The sequence below is a fragment of the Daktulosphaira vitifoliae genome, unplaced genomic scaffold (assembly GCF_025091365.1).
Source record: "Daktulosphaira vitifoliae isolate Bord-2020 unplaced genomic scaffold, ASM2509136v1 Scaffold_3, whole genome shotgun sequence".
Lineage (NCBI taxonomy): Eukaryota > Metazoa > Arthropoda > Insecta > Hemiptera > Phylloxeridae > Daktulosphaira > Daktulosphaira vitifoliae.
Genome location: NW_026099574.1, coordinates 1,410,588 through 1,435,884, shown reverse-complemented (window position 1 = coordinate 1,435,884; position 25,297 = coordinate 1,410,588). Strand labels below are relative to the sequence as shown.

At 24.5% G+C, this 25,297-nt stretch overlaps 5 protein-coding genes across 9 annotated transcripts; 3 read left to right on the top strand and 2 right to left on the bottom strand.

The window, feature by feature from the left end:
• The first annotated feature begins 145 nt into the window (after positions 1-145).
• LOC126903117 (probable DNA-directed RNA polymerase III subunit RPC6) lies at positions 146-1,458 on the top strand. The gene has a single exon (XM_050681115.1). It carries the CDS (start codon positions 386-388, stop codon positions 1,349-1,351), a length of 966 nt encoding a protein of 321 aa, XP_050537072.1. The 5' UTR covers positions 146-385; the 3' UTR covers positions 1,352-1,458.
• A 762-nt stretch (positions 1,459-2,220) lies between these two features.
• Positions 2,221-9,093, bottom strand: LOC126903097 (chondroitin sulfate synthase 2). The gene is made up of 9 exons (XM_050681074.1): positions 8,452-9,093; positions 7,733-8,379; positions 7,518-7,669; positions 6,414-6,812; positions 4,086-4,252; positions 3,685-3,865; positions 3,342-3,620; positions 2,811-2,991; positions 2,221-2,746 (listed from the first exon to the last, which is right to left on the bottom strand). The coding sequence occupies exons 2-9, from the start codon at positions 8,370-8,372 to the stop codon at positions 2,406-2,408; spliced, it is 2,340 nt and encodes a 779-aa protein (XP_050537031.1). The 5' UTR covers positions 8,373-8,379; positions 8,452-9,093; the 3' UTR covers positions 2,221-2,405.
• Positions 9,094-9,226: 133 nt separating this feature from the next.
• Positions 9,227-12,880, top strand: LOC126903104 (polycomb group protein Psc-like). Of its 3 annotated transcripts, none has more exons than XM_050681097.1 (6): positions 9,227-9,379; positions 9,551-9,710; positions 10,250-10,402; positions 10,470-10,627; positions 11,151-11,342; positions 11,440-12,880. In XM_050681097.1, the coding sequence occupies exons 2-6, from the start codon at positions 9,602-9,604 to the stop codon at positions 12,553-12,555; spliced, it is 1,728 nt and encodes a 575-aa protein (XP_050537054.1). In that variant the 5' UTR covers positions 9,227-9,379; positions 9,551-9,601; the 3' UTR covers positions 12,556-12,880. The 3 variants fall into 3 exon arrangements, with proteins under 3 accessions (XP_050537054.1, XP_050537052.1, XP_050537053.1); XM_050681095.1 differs by having other exon boundaries at positions 9,230-9,474; XM_050681096.1 differs by having other exon boundaries at positions 9,230-9,487.
• Positions 12,881-15,728: 2,848 nt separating this feature from the next.
• LOC126903118 (mitochondrial 2-oxoglutarate/malate carrier protein-like) lies at positions 15,729-20,560 on the top strand. 3 transcript variants are annotated; one of them, XM_050681120.1, is made up of 6 exons: positions 15,729-15,745; positions 17,405-17,533; positions 17,598-17,837; positions 17,896-18,200; positions 19,902-20,001; positions 20,067-20,560. In XM_050681120.1, exons 2-6 carry the CDS (start codon positions 17,475-17,477, stop codon positions 20,284-20,286), a joined length of 924 nt encoding a protein of 307 aa, XP_050537077.1. In that variant the 5' UTR covers positions 15,729-15,745; positions 17,405-17,474; the 3' UTR covers positions 20,287-20,560. The 3 variants fall into 3 exon arrangements, with proteins under 3 accessions (XP_050537077.1, XP_050537076.1, XP_050537075.1); XM_050681119.1 differs by lacking the exon at positions 15,729-15,745 and adding an exon at positions 16,932-16,950; XM_050681118.1 differs by lacking the exon at positions 15,729-15,745 and adding an exon at positions 17,012-17,323.
• LOC126903132 (COMM domain-containing protein 3) lies at positions 20,388-23,856 on the bottom strand. The gene is made up of 4 exons (XM_050681146.1): positions 23,638-23,856; positions 22,696-22,970; positions 20,593-20,776; positions 20,388-20,513 (listed from the first exon to the last, which is right to left on the bottom strand). The coding sequence occupies exons 1-3, from the start codon at positions 23,786-23,788 to the stop codon at positions 20,603-20,605; spliced, it is 600 nt and encodes a 199-aa protein (XP_050537103.1). The 5' UTR covers positions 23,789-23,856; the 3' UTR covers positions 20,388-20,513; positions 20,593-20,602.
• Between the last annotated feature and the right edge of the window lie 1,441 nt (positions 23,857-25,297).

Sequence of the window (25,297 nt, the reverse complement as noted above, 5' to 3'; positions counted from 1 at the left end):
TTTGGAATAATCCACCAATTTTTTAAAATTAAACACTATCTAAAGATTTGCATCGAAGCGTTTTTTTTTGATAGTGATTTTAATCACTGTCAGATATCATTATACTTGATCCAACTATGCCATGTCACCACTGTGCCGCGACCCCCCTGTGCTGGGTTTTTTAAATTAAAATAATAAAATAAGTGTGGTTATGTTATTAGGTAATGCATGTTTTGTGCTATGTGATAATACTCTATACGTCAGTTACATGGACGTATAAATGTCCACAAGTATTTTTTGTAATTTGCATTGAATATTTTTTAGCACACTTGTCAAATTTTAATCAAATAAAATTGTTAATCAAAATTCTAGTACGTATTGAGTAAATAGCTTAAAAATTATAAAAATGTCTGCTATCAAACGAAGTTATAGCAATGATCATCTTAAAGATAATGAGCCTTTAGCTAAAAAGTCTCGTGATGTGGAACCACTCACTGCCGAACAACGAATCCTTGAATTAATTAAAGCATCTGGTAATAAAGGAGTATCTGATGACGACCTCATCAAAGCTTGTCCAGTATTGACTATTGAAGAACGTGTAGATAATGTTAACAAGCTTATAACATCTAACTCAATCACTCTCCATAAGGTAAAAGATACACTTAGATATAAATATAAAGGGTCATCATGTGCAACACCCGGTGATGCTAATGCAGAAGAGTTAGTGGTATTTAATTTGATACGTGACTCTGGACGAAAAGGAATATGGATACGTGATGTGCGTATTAAATCAAATCTAGGTCTACCACGTTTAAAAAAAATTTTGAAGTCTTTAGAAGCAAAGAAATCTATCAAAGCCGTCAAATCTGTAGCTGCTAGCCGTAAAATTGTGTATATGTTGTATGATCTTGAACCAGATAGTTCAATTACTGGTGGAGCTTGGTATTCAAATCAGGAATTTGAATCAGAATTTATTGAAATATTAACAAAACATAGTTACAAGTTTTTAGAAGCTAAAAAAGCCAAAGTTTTAAAAAACACTAGTGTAAAAAGTCCTTTAATTAAGTATAATACAACATATGCTACTGCTGATCGTGTTTTGGAATTCATTTCAAAAACTGGAATTAGTAAAGTAAGATTGTCAATTGAAGATATCACATCAATTCTTGATTTGTTGGTTTATGATGGTTTGGTTTCAAAGAGGTTGAATAGTGAAGGCATTGTAGAATACCGATCAACTAAGTCTCTTGTTAAAAGAAATGCAGTAAGTTTTATACCTTGTGGTAGTTGCCCAGTTATTAAACGATGTTCTGATGCTAATCAATTGAATTCCTTAAATTGTAAGCATATGAAAAATTGGACAACAATTTAAATTATTTATTTTATAATTGTTTTAATTTGTATATATATTTTTTAATTAAAATTTTACAACTGAAAAATATCAAATATACTCATTTTTATTTATTATTATGAACATAATATCTTAGCTGTTATGATTAGTAAAACCCTAATATAGATAACTTGTAATTATTATTTTTTTTGAGGAATATTTAGATACTAAAAATTACAATTGTAGAAATAATTGCATTATAGTATAGTGACAATAGGAAAAATTAATTTTAAGAGGTTTCTTAACCTTGATTTTTACAGGTTGGTTGTTTGATCGCCTTTAAAAATGATGACGATTCCAACTAATGAGCTAGAGCAGAAAATATTTACTTTTGATTTTCTATTTTTGATTCAATATTTTTAAGGTACCATTTCTAGAAAAAAATTGATCATTGTACAATTTTGGCTAACTCAAAGTAATAAACAGATCTTCCCTTATAGCCTGATGAGATTCAAAAGGAGTCCCTCATAGCTTCTCTCAAAAATTAATTATCATTAAATAATATTCAATGTCACAAAAAACAGGAAGCTTTTTATATTATATAATATTCAATTGTTTTTTTTAGTAAATAAGTTAAATTTGTTTATGAATATTAGTTAAAATTATTTTAAGAGATTATATTGACTAGCTTTTTTTTTTTAAATTAAATTTTCTTCATTTTAATATTTAATTAAAACAACTGGCAAGGATTTTTTTTTTTTTTTGAGTTGGTTAATAACTTTTAATGAATTAAATAAAAAAAACTTAAGAATAGGAAAGAGCATTAAGAGAAGCCTTTTTTTTAAATAAAATAAGGGATATGTAATATCTAATAATTGAGGAAACTATTGGAAAAAAATGAGTAGAACAAATTAATAATTAAAATCTTATATTTTATGACATATATATTCTTAACATCAACAATTTGCATATATCAGTTTATATACTTTAATAAAGTTTTATTTTTTAAAGTATTAGTGAATAGAAAAATACAATTAACAATGTTAACAAAATAAAAGAAACATTTTTTTATAATTAACTTTAATAAACTGTTACATTATGTTTCATTTTGAAAATCTAATACTAGTTTGGCTAAATTTCCTTTGGAACCAGAATTGCGATTTCTAGATCTTAAACAATCTCCATACAATGTAGCACTCACATGATCTACAATAGAATTTTCATATAATTCACATAGTTTTTGTTTATTTCTTAAACGTAATCCTGATTCCACAGCTCTAAACATATGACACTCGCTGTATAAAACAAACATAGCAAACACTGAAGGAGAAGTAATATTAACAGACATAAAAGATTGACTGGTGAATTCTGATACTAAACGGTGAATGTCACGATCAACACGGACTATTGGAACTATTGATTCAGCACGCTTACGGGCTAAAAGTGAATTCAAAATTTTACAATAAGCATATAAATACATATATTTTGAATATTTATTTACCAGTAACATAATCTTTGGCATAAAAAGATAAATGTTCATAATTTAATGGATCAAAATGGCCATACATTTTATTGATATCTAAGTTCATTAATAATCTTGGTTGGGTCATGATAGTAGGATCATACTCAGAAAATGGTATAGGACTAAAAATCTGCCATTCCATTATTGTATTCATTCTTACCTAGATATAAAAGCAATCAATAATTAAATCATCAATATTTGCCAGAAAATTACCAAAATTAAGTATACATAAAATTTGTTAATTAAATTCAACATATGAAATATTATCATATGATTTCAACAGTCTATATTTCTAATAAAATTTTAAAATATAAATATTGTGAAATATTAGTTGAAAAGAAGATTAATTACACTAACAAATTTAACCTAAGTTCAAAAAAATTGTAATGAATAAACAAAACATTGTAACAAAAGAGATTTACCTATAAGTCTTTTGAGAATTTTAATAGATAGTAGAAGCTCTTTAGAATAAAATAATATTACTAATACAAATTTATTTATTAAACTCACTCTGTTTAGGTAATCTTGTCTGATTTCCATTTTTGGCCGTGCTAACATCATAAGTGCATCACTCGGAAACTTTTTAATAGCTAAATCAATTACTGCAAAGTCTAATAATGCATCTTTGAGAACAACCATTTTTGTATTAGGTACTCTTACCGAAAGCCATGCCACTTTTGTACCATCTTTCTTATGAGCATTGCTTAACAAAGTGGCTTCATCTTTTAATATTTTAAAAACATCATCAGCTGTTCCCTTTCCAGGTGAATTAGAATCATATAACAAAACCTTTAAATAAATCAATTGATTGTTTGAAAAATATAATAATTAAAAAAAAAAAAGTTGAACTTACAAACATTAACATAGTTTTTTCTTTTTTATCCACACAAACTTGTTTATACTGTTTCAAAAACTGAAATGCATCATCTTTTTCATATGAATGTACTGGTAAAAGAATATGAATACGTGTGTTTTCTGTAACATATGGAACAGGTAACATTTCAACTTTACCTAGAGTTTTGCTAATTTCAACTCTGTAAAATAAATATAAATTTTATAATTATTAAGTTTTGCCCTTTTTTACAGCACAAAAAAAAAAATAGACAATGCACTATTTTTTTTAATTAGTAGTATATTTTTTCAATATAATAATACATTTTTTTCTAAATACCCTTTATATCTCTACACAAAACAAAATTTTAGTTATGGTATTGCTTAAAAATAATAGTAAACTAAAACAATTTTTTTTCATACCGTTTTTGTACTAATTTATTTTCTAATAAATCCCAAAAATTCAAATCTAATATATAATCTAACCCTCTAGAAGGATCAAATTTTTTATATCCATTGACCATTTGATCAAATCTTAATTTGCCTGAATATTTTATAACTAAATGCTCAATACTAGTATTCAAAACATTCTAAAAAAAAAAAAAATATATATTGTTATAAAACTAAATAATTCCTCAACTATTCTACAAAACTAATTGTATAGATACGAATGAAAATATATATAAACAAATTATACTAAAACCTAAAAAATAACAATGACACATTTCTAATTTTATTGAAAATTATATTTTAACTTACTAAATATTAAAAAGTCATGAGATACGTGAAAGAAGTGAAACTCCCATTATTTTGAAATTAAGGTAATCTAATTCATTGATGTTTTACTTAAATTTTACATAACATTTTTCTAGTTTTAGTAAAATTAACAAACTAATGAAAAATAATTTTGAATTAATACTTAAAATGCAAAATAATTATTCAAAGTGTTTTATAGTGAATTTAATTCACTTTACCATGACTACAATTTATTTATCTTTAATAATCAGAATATAATGAAGAAAATATAAAAATAATGTTTGCACTTTTTTTTTCATATAACATACATATATACAGGGAGATTTTTTTATCATAACCCACTCAATTACTTACAGAATAATAATAATTTGAACGTTTTTTTTTTATTATCTTTAGTTACACATTATTTTTGAATTATTAACTATGTAATACTTTTTAAGTTCATCCCTTATGCCTGGTAAGGGTGTCAATTTTGTTTTTTTAAATGGGTACGCATATTTTGAGTTTAATAAAATGTTTGAGTTTTTAATTTAATATTAAATGGCATTTGAATTTTTAGTTTAACTAAAATTTTTAAGACGTTTCTGTCACAAAATGTGTTCCCATTTAAAAAAACAAAGTTGACATCCTTACTAGGCATAAGGGATGAACTTAAAAAGTATTAAATAGTTAATAATTCAAGAATAATGTGTAACTAAAGATAATCAAAATAAAAATGTATAAATTGAATGGGTTATGATAAAAAAATCACCCTATATATATATATATACACACCAATGAATTATTCGAAAAATAAAAACATTAAAAATTTTGTTATTTACTTCTTTTAGTTTAATGTTTCCTCAATTTTTTAATTTTTAGTTTAATTATGTAAATGTATTTGACGTTGATATTTAAATTATGTTAGAACTAATTATTATATAAATTAAATTATTAACTTATCAAAACCCAACTTTTGTAACCAATTTCCGAATGAGTTTGTACAGTTTTACTTTAATGCTAACGCATCTAAAGAAGTTTTACATCAAAAAGAACTATTGTCCTCAATTCTTTACTATTAAATTATCTCTATGAAATTTTTTATTTTTGAGGTAAAAAAATATTAAAACCATATATAATTTAAAAGGTTTATTCTGTTACATAGTAAAATTATTTACATATAAACTCTATAACATATTGTGCATCTATTTCTGTTTTAAATATTAATTATACAGTGACCCAAAAAGTCTTGGCATCTTTAATAACTCTTAATCCAGCAAATATATTGTATTACATTTTTAAAATAATTTTTGCAGTTTTTGATAACTTAAAAAACCAAATATTTTATTTGTTTCAAAAAAAAAAAAAAAAATAATAATAATAAANAAATCCAATTAGTTAAATTATGTACAAGTTATTATAAAAGATTATTATTATTATACACATATAATAATAATAAATATATATATATATATATTTTTTTATAATTTCAAAGTAGTTATTTCTTTTATTACAACTAATATTTTGATGGGTAAATAACAATTTTAGGATAAGAATTTATTGAGCTAATAGCATTTTAATACACAGAGTATGTAGTGTGGACAGTGAGTACTTAATAAATGTCACCAGTAGGAATTGTACCACCTGTTCAACATACTTACTCAATCTATTAAAATTATTATAACCTTATTATTATTTGTTATCAAGTTAAAAAAAAATTACTATTTTGAAATTAAAAAAAAACATTTTTTTTTAGTTTTTTCTTATTTGTGACAAATAATAAAAAATATGATTTTTATTATTCAGTCTTAAGTTGTGAGAAGTAGTAATGAAAAATTATATATAATCATTACATTACATTGATATTAACCATATTTTAAACTAAAGTTTCATAAAAATAAAGTAGTTATTTGAAAAATATTGTAAACATGAAGAGTTTTTTTTATTAAAATACTGATGTTATTCTACAATATAGTTGTTTTGATGTTGCATTAAGATACTTCAATATTAGCTTACTTGTATATCACTATATTCAGCTTTGTTCAACAATCTAACGTTACTGAGTCTAGAGTCCAAATATAAATGTGTTTCGGAGAAATAATCCCATTTTAATACATCAAAACGTGAGATTGGTGTATTTCCAGGTTGACTCCCTACTGGCCATGACACCTTTCCAAAACCTGGAGGTTCTAAAATTGATTCAGTAACAATAGATTTTCTTAATTCTTTAATATTTATATTAGCTTTATCTAAATGCATTTTACAAAAAGCTAAATGGATTTTGTACATATCGTCTGCATTCAACATAGGATAAATAGTCAGTGCTTGTTCAAAACTTCTTTGTTGGTCAGGTTGATCAATTATGCGTTTCAAATCACTTGCTTCCCATAAATGGTAGCTATTTACAACATGGTTCTAAAAAAATGTATGATGTTTGTAATAACTGAATTCATGAACTTAACTTTTCATTTATAGCAGGTTTATAGATAGGGATTTCCAACTTTGTACATGCACTTAAAACTTTTTAAATAATGAAGATTTGAAATGAACCATTTTTTAGTTTTGAGAGATATTAAATTATTTTTTTTAAATAACAAATTATATTTTTAATTTTATTAAACTAAAAAATTTGAAAATAAAAACATAAAAAGTTTGTAAATAAAAATTTTAAATATATACCTCCTACATTTAAAAACTTAACAATATATGATACAAAACATAACAATAAAATATATTATTAAATTAAATAGTTAATGCCTAGTAGTTATTAGCTTTTTACAAGACTTTTGAGTATCAAAATTATCTACTATGGTATTTAAGTCTATTTTGTTCACTAATTATTAGAGTATATACTCTAACCAACACTTCTGTTAGTCTAAAAATATTTTACAATAATTAGTAACATTTTTTTCAGTTATAACTATATATAAAAGAAAAACTTAATTTTTAATATTATCGTTCACCCTTGAGAATTAGCTACCCTTAACAAATTGCCATTTTAAAAGCACTAGCTTTTGTTTTTACTAAGAAATTTGCAGTGCTTTAAACACTGGGTTACAAATTTATTTTTGAAGACATTTTTATTTTTTTGTCCAATACTAATAATTTTATAATAATAACCTGAATTGATGTTTGACAGGGCAAATTTAATGTATGTAGAACACATCGTCCAAAATTGTCATCATCAGAATTTGAATATGCATTTTTTACACACCAATCAACATTAGGTATCAATTTATGAATTACCGAGTTACTTAAGAGAATTCCAGCATCTGCAGGTAGTATAAAAATTATTATAGTTAATTAATAAATAATAGTTTTACAATAAATATTACCTAATGAGCAATAATTAGTACCAATAACAGTTCCACTGGCATAAACATCTTCACTAACACTAACATGCTTTACCAAATCCATTAATTTATCAGCTTTTAAATAAGTATTATCCCTCATCAACATGAAGAAATCATATTCATCCAAATAGTTATCAACAATATATTTAATCATATGAAAAGGCTTTAGAACAGTCCTACTATCAGTAAAACCAACTATACTAGGTATTTTCATACGAGAGACATTGATCTTGTGTTCAGCTGTTGCATCAACAAAAAAAACAATTTTATCAACCCAATGAGTCACAGTTTTGTTAACAGCAACTGCTAATCCATCAACAGTAGTCTGACTAGCCAGGACACCAATAAATAACTTTTCTCGAATCCCTAGTTCAGTTGAATAATATCTTGGTCGTAATAAAGTTTGTGGAGCTTTTTGGGCTCGTTGAGGTTTGCCAGCTAGATTAATACGAGGCTCATATTCATCATTGATAATAGAGATAGAATTACTCTTAAGAATTGACACAGTAAATAAGCAACTTGCTTCAAACAATGGTCCAACAATAAGACTAAAAATTAAACCAATTGTAATACCAAAAATAAGATAAAAATTTTGTCTCATTCGAGCTGAGGAACATAACATTTTGAATCTAAAATATAATAATTACATTAATTTAAATAATAAAATAAATTATTTATCTATTTAAAAAAAATTGATTTACATTGATCATTTATCTGAGGATTTTACAATTAAATTTTTACACGGTTATCAAGAAAATATTTTTTTATAATGATTAATAAAATTTATTTTATAAGATAAAAAATTTAACTCCTAAAGCAACATATTCACATAATATGTTATATAGTAAATTAACTGTTTATTTGTTTGTAGATGGGTGATAATAAATGGAAAAGTAAACGTAAAAAAATAACTAAAATCATTATTTATAAAAATGCTTAGTTTTGCAATGATAAACTTATTAAAAAGACTTATCTTTGAACACTTTTTTCAATAAGATATTAATTTAATCATAAAAAGTAATCAGATATTAAGTTAACAATACGTCATTTGTCAACTAATAAAATAATATTCTTTTATATATTTTAAGACTCTAAAATTTTCAATTAACACATGATACATTTTTGTGATCGCTAGTTCACTCTGCTGGCTTGGTATTAATATATTAATTACATTAAGGCCGTTAATTACATACGAAGTATAAATTATAACCTCATTTATGATTAAAATTTCTAAAAAGAAAAACAAAGTAAATGAATTTTAATTAAATTTTAACAAGAAATGTTTAATATTGTTTTGAATACAAGACAATATTTTCAATAAAACACAACACACAAAAGTAATCAACAAACATTATTGTGTAAATTATTATATTATTGTTATTATTGATGATAGTTAAAGATAAAACAATCAAGCGTTATAAAATAACATGATGAATTTATACTGGCATGGAAGAAAACATAAATTATTGCTGTTAACGCCTTCTGCCTTGTCAACGGCTTGGTTGTTTTGATGATTTTAATGTTTACTAAAATTTGCATTGACGCAACTATATTATTTTTATCATTAAAATAATGAATTGAAATTTACTTTTAATGAGCTTAACTTTTAAATCAATTGAAAACATTGTGGTTAGTACGCTTTCATTATTTTAAATAAACATTTTTATCTCATTGTCATTGACCCCAAAAAAAAAAAAAAATCAGGACGCCAAATGAAATATGGGGTAACTGTTTTAGGTGTTACATTTAAAAATTTACTATAATCATAATAAATTATGATCTACTATGTTCTTTTTTTAGATTTAAAGTATAATTCAAGTATAGCGTTATGATCATAGCGCTAAAAACAAGATGCAGCCTAATAAACTTATGGTTACTGACCTAAATCCACATTTATTGTGTGTTCTGTGTGGTGGTTATTTTATAGATGCTACTACAATAATTGAATGTTTACATTCATGTAAGTAAATTTAGAAAATGGTATCAAATTTTAAATATATTTTTTAAGGAAAAATAAAAATTCAAGGTATTAGATAATTTTATTTTACAAAATTAAGTTATGATCAATAAATGATTTTTTTTTTTAATTTGGTAAATAAGTAATAAATTATAATATTTAATTTTTTATATCTATTTTAGTACTTATATTTAGGCACTAGAATAGATGTTAAACAATATAATATTTTACATTTTACAAAAAATGAATAAGAAATATTTTATAGTGAAAATAGTATAAATGTTAAATATATATTGACAAAGCAAAAATTAATTCATTTTTCATTATGTTTAGAAAAACAATGAACTTTTATCCTTAATATAATTCAATATTAGAATAAATTTCTATTTCTATTATTTTATTTTTCTCTGTAATGTAATATTAATTATAAGTTATAATTAATTATTAATTAATTTTTTTTTATCTAAATGTAATATTAAAGTTGGATTTATGTTTGTACTATTTATTACTTTTTGTTTTAACTACTATAATTATGATTTCAGTTTGTCGTAGCTGTATTGTCAAATACTTGGAAAAAAATAAATATTGTCCCATTTGTGATGTATTAATTCATAAATCTAATCCATTATTTAATATTAGACCTGATCATACATTACAAAATATTGTTTATAAATTAGTCCCTAAATTATTTCAGCGTAAGAAAAAATATTTTTTATGTTCTTTAATATTATTTGATATATATTGTATATAATTATTTTATAGGAGAAATGATTATGAGAAAAGAATTCTATCTTGTTAACAATGTGCATCCTCCTCAAGATCCTCTAAGTCAGGGAATGATTCCTGATGACTATCATTTATTTACTCCAAATGATTCAGTGAGCATTTGTCTTCTTTACGAAAATGAACATAGCAAACAGGTATATAAATGTTACAAGTTTATAAAGAAAATAAAAATAAGTATTAAATTAAATTTATATATAAATGGTAATAGTGTTCATGAATGTGTTAAAGCTTTCATGGATTGTCTTGTTGTTTGAAGTGCTTGAGGATATATCCATGTTTGCAGTTGAGTTCTGACGTTTCGTACTCATTGCAGAGTCCATCTCTGCAATCTCTAGACACCGACTAGTAACCATCACTCTGAAGATGGACTCTGCAATGAGTCCGAAACGTCAAAACTCAACTGCAAACATGGATATATCCTCAAGCACTTCAAGCAAAAAAGTGTTCATTATTTACTTTTTAATCTATTAATTAAAATAAATTGATTCTTGATTTAACTTTACCTAATAATATTTATTAATTTTTAGTAGAAATATAAAATAATTAATTACAATTTTTGACAAATGTAAGGAGAAGTATACTGCAGTGGAAATCAAATAATTATACTTTTAATCATAATTAATTTTGTAAAATGCATCCTCTATTTTTCTTTTACAGAGTTTGCCAATTACTCATAAACGATTTTTATGGTGTCCAGCATCATTGCAAGTTATAAATTTAAAGAAATTTGTGTATCTTAAATTTGAATTAACATCTTTAGATCACTATGTTGAATTTTCCTATCAAAATCATCTACTAGATGATCATCTAACATTGATGGATGTTGTTTATATGTTTGATTGGAAAAGGGTTAGTTTTCTTATAGTATTTAAAACTTTAAATACATTTAGTTGTAATTTACTTTATTTTTTTTGAGTATATAACTAATTAAGTAATATATTTTTAGAAAGATCCACTTTCCATATCATACCGAATTCTTACTATTAAAAGAGAACCATTTGTTGAAGAGAATGTTGTTGAAAAATTATCCAATGACACTAAAGAAGATACTATTAATAACAAAAGTGATATACAGCAAAATAGTACAGTGAGAGGAAAAAATATAGATTTAGAGGAAAATATTGTTGATATAGTATCAAATTCTAAAGAAGAATTTAAAAAAAGTGACACTGTTAACATTTTAAATGTTTCTCAGATAAGGCATACTATCAAACCTAATGTTACTATTGAATTTACTGATTCAAACCAAAATAAAACCATAGATAAAGTAGAATGTGAAGAAAATAAAAAAAAAATTCTTAAAGTTTATCCTGGTTCTAAAATTAAAAAAAATAAACCTAGATTAGATACTATAGTTGAGAAGATAAAAAAACAAAGTACTAAATATAAAACTTTAACATCTCCAACCAAGCATTGGAATCCCAGTATATCTAAGACTTCTGTTTTAGCAAAAAAAAAAGATAATAATGGAGATAAAATAAATCAAAAATTTTTTAAATCCAGAGATGAAAAAAAAAAAAATGAAGGCAAAATTGAAGAAAGTTTGAAAAGATTAGCAGAAGTTCCTCTTATGAAAATAAACCCTCAAACATTATGTCCAATTATGCCTTCATCTCCAGCAAAAAAATCTAAAAAACCTTTACCCAAAAAAAATACATTGGCTCAATCTCTAGCACTATTACCTGTTCGCCCAGCAAACCATAATCCATTTACCAGTCCATTGAATCCTTTCATGTTTAATTCATTTTCTAATAATGATAGTAGAGATTCTAGTAACACTAATAATTTTCTTAAAGCTATGTCTGAGTTGTGTCCTCCGTCATCAGCATATCACAATTCATTACCACCATCAGTTAGTGTTCTTTTCAACCCATTATATGCACATCATAGGCAAAGTCAGCCTAAAAAATCTATTGCAGAGACATCGGATGTTCAAAAGGTTTTAGTTCACAAAACAGATATAAAAAAGGTTGAAAAACACAAAAAAAAAGAAGAAAAAGATAATGATGAATGTACAAATAATAATAAGGGTGAAGAAAAGATGGAAATTGAAAAAACCTAATTTCATTTTAATAATAATTAATTTCAAAAAATGTAGCATTGTGTTAATTTAAAGAATTGAACTTGTTGATTTTTAATTTGTTCATGTATGAGTCTTATGACTTCCTTTAGAATTTTATAGATTTTCACCTCCAATTTTGATGGAAACATGATATCTTTATAATTTTTACTTTAAAATTCTAGTCGTAGATTAAGCTGTATATTTTACTAAACAAAATATGTATTAATGTGCCTTCAGTATTCCATTTTTTTAATCTAAGATCATATTATTGATTCAAGCTCAATTTTAATTAATTTTTTATTTGTATATAAAGAGGAAAGTATAAGATGTATTATGTACTTACCAACTAAAATTACTGGTTTCGAATGAATACATTTCATTTAAATGTTCAATTTTAACTTTTGTTATTCTAGTACCAAACCAGTCAAATTATTGTTATAATTATTAACATCACAATAATCTTTGAGTATTACATACATTTTTTAAGATAAAAGGAGATGTTTTTAACAATATTTTTTTTTATTGTCTGTAAATAATTTGTGTTTAATATCTATGTTAAATTTTATTTTTGAAAAGTATAACTTCAATACCCAGTAAATAAAGGAAAATATTTTTAAATTTTTATCCAAATTTAATGTTTTGTGAAATTATTCAAGTATATATTAAAATTAAATTTTTATATATTTGATTTGTTTTCAGAATTGGATATTTTACAACCAATATAATTTGTTAAAAAGTATTTCTTTTTGCAAGAAAATAACTTTTGTTAGTACACTAGTTATACATTTTAGTGACTGATTTCTTGACTGACATTTATTTTTGCTATCAACTATGTGTAAGATTGTCTTTTATTATTCAAAATGTTGATATATCACACATAGAATTTAAATAAAAACATTTTGTAAATTATTTTATGTTATTAATTAATGTAATGAAAGTGAGTATTCATTTACACATTGTATTTATTATTGTAAGTAATATTTTAATTTTTTGTATTGTTATAAAATTACTGTAATTTTTTAATTGGACATAAATTACTGTGTATTGTTATAAGTGTTAATAATGATAAAAATAAATATTAAATTCTATGAACAAAAATTTAATTTTTATATAAGAACGAAATGTTACAAATTTATCAAATCAAATTTTCGCCACTCTTCTTCTTCCTCGTCTTAATCCCCACTACTTGGGGTCAGCCACCCTTATCCTAAACTTCCACTTGACACGATCTTCCACATCAGATGTCCTCGTATCGCATTTAATAGCATTCCTCCATCTCTTTTTTGGTCTTCCTCTACCTCTTCTTCTTTCAACATTCATTTCTATAACTGTTTTTACAGCTTCCAATTCTTATCTCATAATATGACCATCTAAATCTATTTTCTCTCATCTTATCCACGATTGACGCTACACCTATACTCTCTCTTATATGCTCGTTCCTTATCCTATCTTTTCTAGTCACTCCACTCATCCATTTAAGCATTCTCATTTCTGTTACACTCATTCTTTGCTCTACTTTCTTATTAACTGCCCAACACTCTGAATCATACATTATAGCTGGCTTCACTACAGTCTTTTAGAATTTACCTTTCAACCTCATTGGAATTCTTTTATCGCATAAGACGCCAGACGCTTCTCTCCTCTTCAACCACCCGCACTTAATTCTGTGTCTTACATCCTTGTCAATACCACCACTCTTTTGCACAATTGACCCTAAATACTTAAAACTTTACACCTCTCCAATCACGTCCTCGCCTATTGTCACTATAGATAAATTTTGTTATTTTCAAAGCATGTAGAAAAATTTAGAGTATGGGACACCTCCCATTCAGTGAGTTATTAGTTAGACTAAAATAGAATTTAACACTAACTAACTTTTTTATTTTATCAATTTGAAAAAAATATTCTAAGTGTTCATATTATATTATAAATGGCTATTAAACTAAAGAAAAAAATACTCTAATTAAATATTAAGTGTAAAAAAATTGTAGATTTATGCTAAAATCAATTTCTCTTTAGAGATGTAAACAGAAAAAAAGCAACAAAACTCAATCAAATTATGGTACTGCTAAAAAAAGTGTTTAATGAAAAAGTATATTGAATTAAGAACTTTTTAACTATTCATAAAAAAATATATGTAAAAAACTGCCGAAAAAAAACCTCGTTGACATTGCTTAAAATGTAACTTTTATGTACTATGTTAATATGCGTTTTTTAGTTATTTTTATTGAAATACACTAATAAAAAAATTAGAATCAAATGGGATAAGTGCGTTATTTTACTCTGAATTTTAATAGGTACGACTATTATAACTGGTACTATGAAATTATAATATTTTAACTCACTCTGAACTATTTTAAGTATATGGCAACATTAATATATATATATATATAATATACGGTGGACACACACGAAGAATTTTAATAATAACTACAAAAAATTGTAGTACGCACACCATGAAAAAAAAATATCACTACAACTGGAAATTAACGTTAACTAATAACGATGATGATAGCTAATTTCCGCCTATCGGCATATCGGACTGGTTAGACCGAAGGAGGTGCCTAAATGTCTCAAGTCTTTGAGAGAAGTTAAGGTTAGAATTTACCGAAACCAAAGATAAAAAAGTTATTGAAGAGGCATATAGTCTGTGGCAATTGAGTCTGGATAATGTAATAAACAATAATATATTTAGTAGTGTTAAGTGTATTAGAGAGCTAGATTGACAAGGTGGAGAGTAGAGTGTACTTAATTTGATATTTGCCAATTTGTTTATTGAAGTGTCATTTATGACACAGCTATCAAAAACAAGAGAAACTAAACGCTGTCGCAACACACTGACGGTTTAACCCAATTAAATTAAAATATGCAATTATAATACAAAATAAAATAAAATGGGTACGTTTTTGTTACGTTACAAGATAAGCCTCGATTACATGGCATTGGTTTATGAATGTAATTTGTTTTAAATTTGCTTTTGTTCAATTTATAGGTATGTAGAAATTAAACTGTTTTTCATCAGGGTGGTGGTTTGTGAGGCTTTGTATGTGGTAGTTTGATAATTTTAGATCTTCCTTGGTTTCTGTGTATGGTGTGTATTCTGTTAGAATATTCTTAACTGTATAGTGTTATACAGACAGATGAACATAGTGGAGGTTATTTTTTCATAAGGTGTTAGTAGGTTAGCCATGTATGTATATTATTTAATTAAATTTTATGTATAGGGGATTAGATGGAAAAACCTATCTTCCACTCTTATAAAAATCGTAAGCTATTAAATAAATTTAAATATTAAAACTACAAATTAAAAACTAATATTTCTGACAATTAAAAATTTAGGTGAATTAAAGTGTGTAGTTTAAATAACATGCCAAATAATATTGATCTGAACAATTCTGTGAATATCTTCGTTAAAATGAAAAATCATATATTTTCTTTATTTTTAATATTTTATTAACTATATTTTAGTGTTTTTACTTATTTATATTAACACGTTCACGGTCACGTTAACTACACATTTTTCATGTACAAATTTTAGAAAATTTTTTTTTTTATTACTGTTAATAGTTATGATTTTAGTACTGCTAAACAGTATTTTTTATGTAATGGGTCATTACTGTTATGACATATATAATAATATACAAATAATGTATTACTGCTATTGCACTAACTGATCGTCTACGTGTTAATGTATTGTAACTTTTTTTTGTAATAACTTATATATACGTGTTTTGCATCAAATTTGTGATTTTTAAAGACAACTTTTTTTTTATTATTTAATTTTATTATACATTTTTAGCTAAACATTATAATAATAAAATAAATAAATAAATATAATAATAATATAAATAAATTATAAATTTAAACAAAATAAATAAAATTTATTAGGTTCATTTCAATATTTTTTATGCAAATAAAAGTTTGCAAATTCAAGTTTTTGCACAGTTTTTTTTTTTTTATTAAAAACTAGTATGATTACTACGGTCACTACGGCTCACTAAAAAATTGCACTCATTAAAAAAAAAATTAAAATGACGCCTCTGGTTTCCATAGTTAACCTATTGAGTACTCTGTTAAAAGTTTTAAATACGCTCCTGTCTCTCCATTGGTATTCAGATACCAATGGAAAAGAAAATTCATGTGTTAAGGTTTTGAACATATTATCAAAAAAAAAAGAGACTGATTTTTAATTAATAATTATGAAAAAAATTTTTATAATAGTTTTTGTTAATTTTGTTAACTATCACTGAATAAATTATATTTTGATAAAAATTTTTGAATCTGATAAGTTTTTTCTGTGAAGAATAAACAGCTGTGTACACAACAATTAACTATAGAATAATAATATTACCATATGAATTATAAGCATATGATTTTGAAAGAAAACAATCTATTGTAGGTATATTCATCTCCATTGTTGAGATAATCTTATATAAAATATTATATATTGACATATTGTGTAGTAAGAGCTGTTAAATAATTCGCGTTTCTATTATATATTCATTATTATTTTTATTTTGTTATCGTATAGCAATTAATTAAACATTTAACATTCATTATATAGGAAATATTTAAATTTTCTATATCTCTCAGTCGTGTTCATAGTATTTCAATACTAAGTATTATTAAATTAATCGAAAAGTGGGGGAATTACTGTAATAGAGAGAAAATTAAGTGTGTATGATGGTTACATTGAACATATATATTAGTAGACACCTTTTTGTGTGAAGTTGTTATTAGTTATTTTTGAAAACATATACTATATCAGGTGATTGTAGGATTATGTATTTGAATAAAATATCAAAATTTTACAACCTGCGTAAAATTAAAATTATGGTTTTTTTTACAGTTCACTTCCCTAGATAAATTAAAAGGTCATTTATCTTTTTCATTAAACTTATCAACAATAAATATTAAATATGAGCGATTCAGTACCAATTCCATCATTTATTAAGTTTGTGAATGGTGGAATATCAGCGTATGTATTAAATTATGGAAAAATTATTTTTTTTTATTTTTAATTATTTGTTATTTTCTTATAGAACTGTTGCTACAGTTATTGTTCATCCATTAGATGTCCTGAAAAATCGTATGCAAATGGCGGGACGTGATATTAGTGTAACGGAAAGCCAAAAATCAATGGGATATATTGTACGATCAATGATTAAAGAGAAAGGTGTTTCAGCTTTCTATCCTGGGCTTTCTGCTGGTATATTAAGACAAGCAACTTATTCATCTACTCGATTGGGACTATATAATACTCTATTTACAGTAACTTCTGGGTATTTATAATTGTATAAAATTTGTTCACAAAATCAAAAAATAATACGTTTTTTTTAGAAAAGACAATAAACCACCTGGTTTACCTGTTAAACTTGGTATTGCCATGATATCTGGAGTTGTTGGTGCTGCAATTGGTACTCCTGCTGAAGTAGCTTTAATAAGAATGACATCTGATGCACAGTTACCAATTGCTGATAGACGTGGATATACTAGTGTTTTTAATGCCTTAGCTAGAATTGCACGTGAAGAAGGTATAGCTACTTGGTGGAGAGGATGTATTGCGACCATGGGTCGAGCAGCTGTTGTGAATATGGCACAACTTGCCTCATATTCCCAATCTAAAGAAATGTATTTAAAAACTGGTAGGTTTGTTTTATAATGTTTTATACATTTTTCCTTACAAAAGTTAGATGTTTGAAAGCAAAATACTTATAATATTCTAAATAGTGCTATACTATTTTATGAAAACTACATTTTAACCACTTATTTAATGAACAAAACAATATTAAAATATTAAATTAATAGAAAACATTAAATTGTTTTTAAGCTACCATTCTCATGTTGTGTTGAATCTGAGATGATTAAAAGATAGTATTTAATAAAGTTTGTTGAGTTAGTATAAAAAATGATCCTACTTTTAGGAGTGTCTCCTAAGTTTACAAATGTGTCATTTGTAAACTCTGGACTAGCGTCATTTCTACAATAAATACTTTTTTTGCAATTATAAATAAACAAATTACTACGGTAAGACAACAACAAAAATTTTATTTGATACTGGATATATGTTTACTCGTATTTCAACATATTCTTTCAAAATTTTTTGTAAAACTTTCAAAACTATTGAACTAAATGAACTTTTTAACATTTTTTAAAAATATTATATTTTTCTATGAAAAACATGTTATCTTTGATAACTTGTTTTTTAATATTTTGGTTGTACATCATTTCACAAATATGTGATTAATTTTGATTAAATAATCATTTTGTCTTTTTTTTTTTTTTAAGTTATTATAAAAATAAGTATAGTATGCTTGTAAACGAGTTCAAATATTTAAGTAGATAAATTGTAGTAAAATGATATTTAATAGTAAAATAATTGTTAAGTAATGTTTAATAAGTATAATAATCTCTTTAAAAATATGTTCATGTATAAGTGTAAAAGAACAAATGCATTTTACCACTCCATCAAATTCTCTCAAAAAAATTTTTTTAACATGTTTTTCATTGCTTTTATCAAAAAGTTGGATAGTAAGTAAGAATAGTTGGAAAACTAAAAATGTTTCTTAAGTTTTTTTTTCATGATAACTATGTAAAATCATAATGTCATATTTATGATGTAATTCTTTTCTCTCAAAGAATTCCAAACCCAAAAATAATCTTAAAAAAATATTTTTTTCTACAAAATTTTGTTTTTGAAAAAAATTATGTAATTACAAAAAAAAAAAAATAGTTTTTTTTGCAGAATTTATAAACCATGGTGATATAATAAATAAGTAATAACAAGATACATGATTAATTTAAATTTAAGGTAATAAGATTTTATAATAAGGTACACTTTTGTAATATTATAGTATGCAAAAAAAAAAAAAACCCCAAGAATAGGTATTTAAGTACTAATTTATTACTACAGAAAAATATAATAAAAAAGTGCAAAAGTTTTATGATTGAACCTAATATTACACAGGTATATGTTACTGATTCAGCAATAATTTTAGATGTGTTATGCGAATAAAAACTATAAACTTAAGTAATTATACTTTTTATTGAATTAAATTATTAAAAATCGGTGACTTCATCATCGATGATTACTCTTACAAGTGGTTTAATGAAAATTATTGAAAACAATAGCCACACATCACAAAAATCAAGCACGACAGTAGAAAACTTTTAAGTTCATAATTTTGAAACTATGCTTTGAGAACAAAAATATTTATACATTTTTAATCAGAACAGAAAACTAGATCAATTAAAAAAAAAATTGTTTGAAAAATTTTGTTGGGATGATAAAATGTATTTGTCAACATTTTTTTATGAATCACAATTAATCAGTTAATATTTTGTAGGTTATTTTGAGGATAATATTGTCTTGCACTTTGCATCATCAATGACATCTGGTGCTATAACAACTATTGCATCTCTTCCAGTTGATATAGCAAAAACTAGGTATAAGAGAAATTCTGTTATTGTTATTTTCAAATTAACTGAAAACATTTTTTTTTTTTAATTAGAATACAAAGTATGAAAATTATCAATGGTGTACCAGAATATTCTGGCACAGTAAATGCAATGGTTAAAGTGGTGAAAAATGAAGGATTTTTCAATTTATGGAAAGGAATTGTTCCATATTTTGCTCGAATTGGTCCACACACAGTTTTGACTTTTATTTTTTTGGAGCAAATTAATCAAGCCTATAAAATAGTAGCATTTCAAAATAGTTCTAAGAATTAGTTTTAATAATAAAAACAACTTGTATGCTTTTTTAATTATAACATCTTTTATTCCTTTTTTAACATTCTCTTAAAACATTTATATATTTATTAAAATTTAGATGTAAAATTTATTTATTATTATTTTATAATGTTGTTGATTGTAATTATTGTTGAGATGTTATTTTGTTTTATTGATTATTTTATTTTATGGTACTCGAAAGATTCCAGTAATACCATGTATAAAGACTGTAATAAGAAATTAAAATAAATACAAGAAATGGATAATAAGATTATATAAAGGAGGTAATAATTAAATAATATTTACCTTATTCTTCTTAAATTACCGCAACAATTTTTTCCAAATGTCTGACAGCATCTTTTAGTTTATTAACAAATTCTTGTAGCTGTTGTAAATTACACACAAAATTTACATGGTTTATTTTACCATTATTTATAGTCTTCAATTTCAATCGGTATAATAATTCTGATACATCATCAAAGACACTAGTCTGCAAAGAATAAAAATTTAAATATATTTAATGTTATATACTAATAGATAAGTCCAGAGTTGAACCTTTTTTAAAACTAACTTATTACACTTATTATAACTTACAATAAAATGTTTAAAATGTAAGGAAACAGGTTAATTTTTATGAGCAATAGAAACATTTTTCTTAGCTCATTCAATACTCTATATGATATTAGATTATAAAGCCAAATTTAATTGATATTAGATAGGTTTGGGTCTAATACGGCATTGCGCCCTTAGGTGGGCACTCACTCGTGTGTCTCTATAATATCAGCTGTTCTCCTATTAATATGACAATCGGTGGTCATTGTACATGTGTCTTGCCCATAACCCTGCGACTACATGGCCACCGAATGCGTGTTGCTGATTATGTTATTTTGTCGCGATAATTAACCAAATTGTTGTATTTTTCCTGACTTAACTTAGTACCTTAAACAACTCTACATCCTAGTATATTATTTTGTTATGTGTTACAAAGATCTATATTGTAATGAGAAATATAATTGTTAAATAATAAATCTTTGCTTTATTTTAATAAACAGGTGACCTGTTCTTACTAAAACAAACAATGGTGCTGATTACTTTATATTTTAATTATTTTCTTTTGTCGTATGCATCTACAATCACTCTGTTGCACCATTTGGATACGCATTAGGGCTTAATTAGGAGATATTAAGGGACTCAATTTTTTATTTAATCACTGCTATTAAGTGTCAATGATTTATTCAAAATTGTTGTAATAGTGTAGAACTCTCAAACTGGTAATAGTCCCTGTTTTTTTTTATATTTTAAGTCGAAGATAAACTTACCTATAAATGTAATTTTAAAAAAATGAGCAATTAGGCCTTCTAATTTCATTAGGGTACATATTTTTTTAAATATCAAATTATTATTCTATTATAATTGGTTAAAAAAGTTTACACACAGTTATAACTGTCCCATTTTCTTTTATTCTTAATGTAATACATACATCATATGGTTTGTGAAGACAATACGAACAGGGTGCTGCATAATCTATCTAAATATTAAAATAGTCATTTGTTTTTTAGTATAATTTACCTTAGAATAATAAAACAATTATTCTTTATGAAAAGTAAAAAAAATTATAATCTGTCAAGATACAATCTGAGTTTTTTTGATAAGTGCATATTTATTTTACTGTCTATGCCAAAATAATAATATTTTTAACTCTAGAGACAAATTGAAAATTTTTTGTCAAATCATGATTGTATATTTTTATTAGTTTATAAATTAGTAAAAACATGTCACATTAGCTATTGGATCTATGATTTATGGGTATATTTTGGTTTAACAATCAATTTTGTTTGGTTCAACATTAAGTAATGATCATAGAACTATATTATTCCTACCAGTCTCAACGTTAAGTAGCTTAATAAGTTTTTCTAAGCAACTTAACAATGTCTGTGTAGCCTTAACATTTACAAGGTTCAATAATTTAGTTATTAAATGTAATAAACAAAAATATAATTAATATTGACTGGTGTGGGTATCAAAAACATTATTTTAGTTAAAAAATTAAGAATAAGTTGTAGAGACAATTTTTTTGTATTTAATAAAAATTTATTACATAGTAAATTTGGAAGTAATAAGAGATAGTCATAGGGATATTTAGTAATTCATATGAAAGAGGGACATAAATACCTTTTTTTACTCATTTAGAACTAATTATGAGCAAAAATTATCCTATTTATATATTTAAATAAATAATGTGCCCAATGATTTCTTTAGATACACCATTTATTATAGTATAGGATTTATATACTGAATATCTTATATATATAAAAAGTATTTTACTTAATGATATTTTACTAAGAATTCATAAAATAAAATTTTTTTAAATTGATTTCTCAAAATTTATAGTAAAAAATATTTTCATACTTGGATACAATATTCAAGTTGACATTCAATGTCTACAACACTAATCAAAGATGTATTAGTGATAACACAAGCTTTAACAAGATTGGGTCTAATATACTCATATGTTTTCACAATATTTGATGTACGGCTTGTATCAATTAACACCAGAGGTTCAATGTAATGGTTTAAAGATGATGCATCTAAATTATGTTGACCAGCAATTATTAACATAGAAACTAAAGAAGCATATGCTTCTTTAATAATGTCTTGTTTAGAAGTAGCAATGATGTCCAAATCTATAAAAGAGTAATTTTATAAATACATCAATATAACTTAATATGATAATAATTTTTCAAACTTTCAGTAACTTTAAACCAAAGAAGCTATTAATTAATTAAAATTAAAGTTTTTTTAAAAATAGAGTGAATATTACAACTATCTATTTTATAAAAAAAATTTTTATCATTAGTTATTTTTGTGTATATTAAAACTAATGTTATCAAAGAATTGTGAGTTGAGATATAATATAAGACAATAAAGATTTAATCAAAAAGATACTTGCCCCTTGGGTTATTTTATAATTAAACTGATCAATATAACTTATATTATAAAATATTAAACTATTGGTTAGAATATAATTTTTCCAATATTAGAGTTATTTTAATTAAATTAAAGTTTATTAAATTTATAATTATTCTAATCAAAAAATATTTGAAATTATAATAGATACATTGTTGTACAGAAACGCAATACAGTTTTTTTAATTTTGAATTGAAGAGAAATTGTAGTTTTCCATTGTGTAATAGAATAATAGAATACCTAATAACATTATATTTCTATTAGTACAACTTTAAAAGTAATTAGTTTGTCAAAATTATACTTCTACAGTTTAGGAAGTTTCACTCATGTTTAAATATATTATTGAAGTAATATTATTATGCTCTTAATTATAATATTAATCACCATCTTTTACAAGTTTCATAGATGTTGAATCTAATACAGAATTCAGCACTACTTCAGCCTTCTTTAGTAAACTTAGAAAACAATCATTATTCACAAGCGCTGGATTGCATAGTCGTTTCAAACCTAACTGCAATTCTGTTGATAGTTCCATTATACTAATAAATTATTTCCAGTTTCTTTGAATTAATTATATTCTTATTAAAGTTATTACAATCGTTTGGGTGATATTTCTGATAATTATTATTAACTACAATTCGCTTTTATCATAATTTTGTTCTTGGAAGAAATGCGCACTCTTCCAGTCATCAATTTCAAACGGTATTACTGTATTTTTCAAACCGTTACTATTTCAGCATTTTCACTAATCTTTTGATAGGGTTTAAGAATTTTTATAAAACTATGCTATATATTTTTAGCGGGTTGAAGCATTGAAAGCTTTATTCAGGCTTGGGTAAGTTGGTTTGTACATTATAATGTAAAGGAGTTGCTACTTAGATTTTTGTCTAATTATATTTTTGAATGCCCCTGAAAAATATGTGTTATAATCTTGTCTCGCGACTTGTAGCATTTAAAATCACAAAACACAACAATAAAAAAATATTAAATATATCAAACATTTTTTTATTTCTTAAGTTTTATTTAAAATTTTGAAAACTTTTAAATATATAATAAATTATATTACAATAAATTACATAAAAAACATAAATATATTATTAGAAATATTAACTCTAAGTCTAAAAACTAAAACTAACTTTCACAAAAAAGGAGTTAATCATTGATTTTTAGGAATTTTAATATATTTAGTTAATGGATTTTCTGAAAATTAAAATATAAACAATATAACATATTTGTAATATTATTACAAGTAGTCGAGGCCGACCCTAAGTAATTGGGATTAAGGCGAGTAAAAAGAAGAAGATTACAAGTAGTCGAGGAAAAATTTATTTTATCAATAAAAAAATTAAATTTATTTCCTAAACATATTTTATTGTAATTGTTGCATTGAATAGCCTGCTTATTTAGGTTTACAAAACGAAAACTATGTATTGATTGGACGTGATCCGATTATAGATTCGTGTATTGACGTAATAAGGTTTTTTTCTGATAGATACACATAAAAAATACCTCCACAGCCTCTAGACTTACGAGGGACTATAGGGCTCTCCTTAAGAACGGCCCTAACTTCCTTCTATACTTTTTTTGTCTATCAAACAATAATATTTCCTAAGAGCATAGGCACAGATAGAGAGGACTAGACCATAAATGTTGGAAAATTATATATCCTCTCGCATTAAAATAAAAAAAATGTTTGTGATAATATAAGTAGCAACATTAAAAATTTTATTTAAATTTTAGCTATAGCTAGAAGAATAAATAATTGATCGAGTATACAATTATTTTATTTAACAATAAATCATATGGTAGATTTAACTAAAATAATCGTTGGATATTTATTAATAATAACTATTTAGAGGGTAGTTGGAGGTGCAATATTTCCCTGAAAATTCAATGGGGTAAATCTCAATATTAAAGAGCAAATATTGTCAACAAACGGTCGATCGTAAATAATTTTTTTTCTAATATTAGTAGTTTTGATATATATGATATTTTGTGTTTTAAGATTATCATCATAAGTATGTTTAATAAAAGCTTATGGTGA

What these genes read in the sequence shown, in the direction of transcription:
- LOC126903104 (XM_050681097.1), top strand. Translation starts at nt 9,602, where the DNA reads ATGCAGCCTAATAAACTTATGGTTACTGACCTAAATCCACATTTATTG. An exon ending in AATTGAATGTTTACATTCAT is followed by an intron (nt 9,711 to 10,249) that starts GTAAGTAAATTT and finishes TTATGATTTCAG; the next exon opens with TTTGTCGTAGCTGTATTGTC. An exon ending in AAAATGAACATAGCAAACAG is followed by an intron (nt 10,628 to 11,150) that starts GTATATAAATGT and finishes TTTCTTTTACAG; the next exon opens with AGTTTGCCAATTACTCATAA.
- LOC126903117 (XM_050681115.1), top strand. Translation starts at nt 386, where the DNA reads ATGTCTGCTATCAAACGAAGTTATAGCAATGATCATCTTAAAGATAAT.
- LOC126903118 (XM_050681120.1), top strand. Translation starts at nt 17,475, where the DNA reads ATGAGCGATTCAGTACCAATTCCATCATTTATTAAGTTTGTGAATGGT. An exon ending in CTATTTACAGTAACTTCTGG is followed by an intron (nt 17,838 to 17,895) that starts GTATTTATAATT and finishes CGTTTTTTTTAG; the next exon opens with AAAAGACAATAAACCACCTG. An exon ending in AGAAATGTATTTAAAAACTG is followed by an intron (nt 18,201 to 19,901) that starts GTAGGTTTGTTT and finishes AATATTTTGTAG; the next exon opens with GTTATTTTGAGGATAATATT.
- LOC126903132 (XM_050681146.1), bottom strand. Translation starts at nt 23,788, where the DNA reads ATGGAACTATCAACAGAATTGCAGTTAGGTTTGAAACGACTATGCAAT. An exon ending in TATGAAACTTGTAAAAGATG is followed by an intron (nt 22,971 to 23,637) that starts GTGATTAATATT and finishes ACTCTTTTATAG; the next exon opens with ATTTGGACATCATTGCTACT. An exon ending in AACTTGAATATTGTATCCAA is followed by an intron (nt 20,777 to 22,695) that starts GTATGAAAATAT and finishes TATTCTTTGCAG; the next exon opens with ACTAGTGTCTTTGATGATGT.
- LOC126903097 (XM_050681074.1), bottom strand. Translation starts at nt 8,372, where the DNA reads ATGTTATGTTCCTCAGCTCGAATGAGACAAAATTTTTATCTTATTTTT. An exon ending in GACAAGATTACCTAAACAGA is followed by an intron (nt 2,992 to 3,341) that starts GTGAGTTTAATA and finishes TTTTATATCTAG; the next exon opens with GTAAGAATGAATACAATAAT. An exon ending in TGCCAAAGATTATGTTACTG is followed by an intron (nt 2,747 to 2,810) that starts GTAAATAAATAT and finishes ATTCACTTTTAG; the next exon opens with CCCGTAAGCGTGCTGAATCA.